The sequence below is a fragment of the Egretta garzetta genome, unplaced genomic scaffold (assembly GCF_000687185.1).
Source record: "Egretta garzetta isolate BGI_Z169 unplaced genomic scaffold, ASM68718v1 scaffold100, whole genome shotgun sequence".
Lineage (NCBI taxonomy): Eukaryota > Metazoa > Chordata > Aves > Pelecaniformes > Ardeidae > Egretta > Egretta garzetta.
Window position 1 is genome coordinate 1,718,286 of NW_009258265.1, and position 379 is coordinate 1,718,664.

Consider the following 379-nt stretch of genomic DNA (forward strand, 5'->3'; position numbering starts at 1 on the left):
GTGGGGCTGGTGACCAGCATTAAGGGGGGAGGAGGGTCCCAGAGCTCTGGGTGCACCCAGGGAGGTCCTCGTTGGCTCTGGGTGAGCCCCGGGACAGGGAGTCCTGCCCTCACCATCATCCTTGATGAGCACGGCCATGTAGTCCTTGACGAAGGAGCTGACGTAGAGCAGCACGGCGGGTGCCGAGGTGGTGCTGAAGCTGAAGCTGACCTCCTCTCTGGTGAGGTTGTAGCCGGGCAGGGGCTGCCAGGGGCTGCTGATGATGCTGGCGAACTCGCGGGCAGCGTAGAGTGACATCGGCAGGATGTTGTACCGCACCCAGGTGCCCTCCTCAAAGTACCCGCCGATGTCTGCGGGGGGACCACGAGGGGACGGGACC

General features: G+C 64.9%; 1 protein-coding gene across 1 annotated transcript in view; it reads right to left on the bottom strand.

The window, feature by feature from the left end:
* The window catches only part of LOC104135040 (contactin-associated protein 1), a 15,360-nt gene that overhangs the window by 1,100 nt on the left and 13,881 nt on the right, over nt 1–379 (bottom strand). The window contains 1 exon segment of the mRNA XM_035903431.1: nt 88–350. Coding sequence (XP_035759324.1) covers nt 88–350 — 263 coding nt within the window.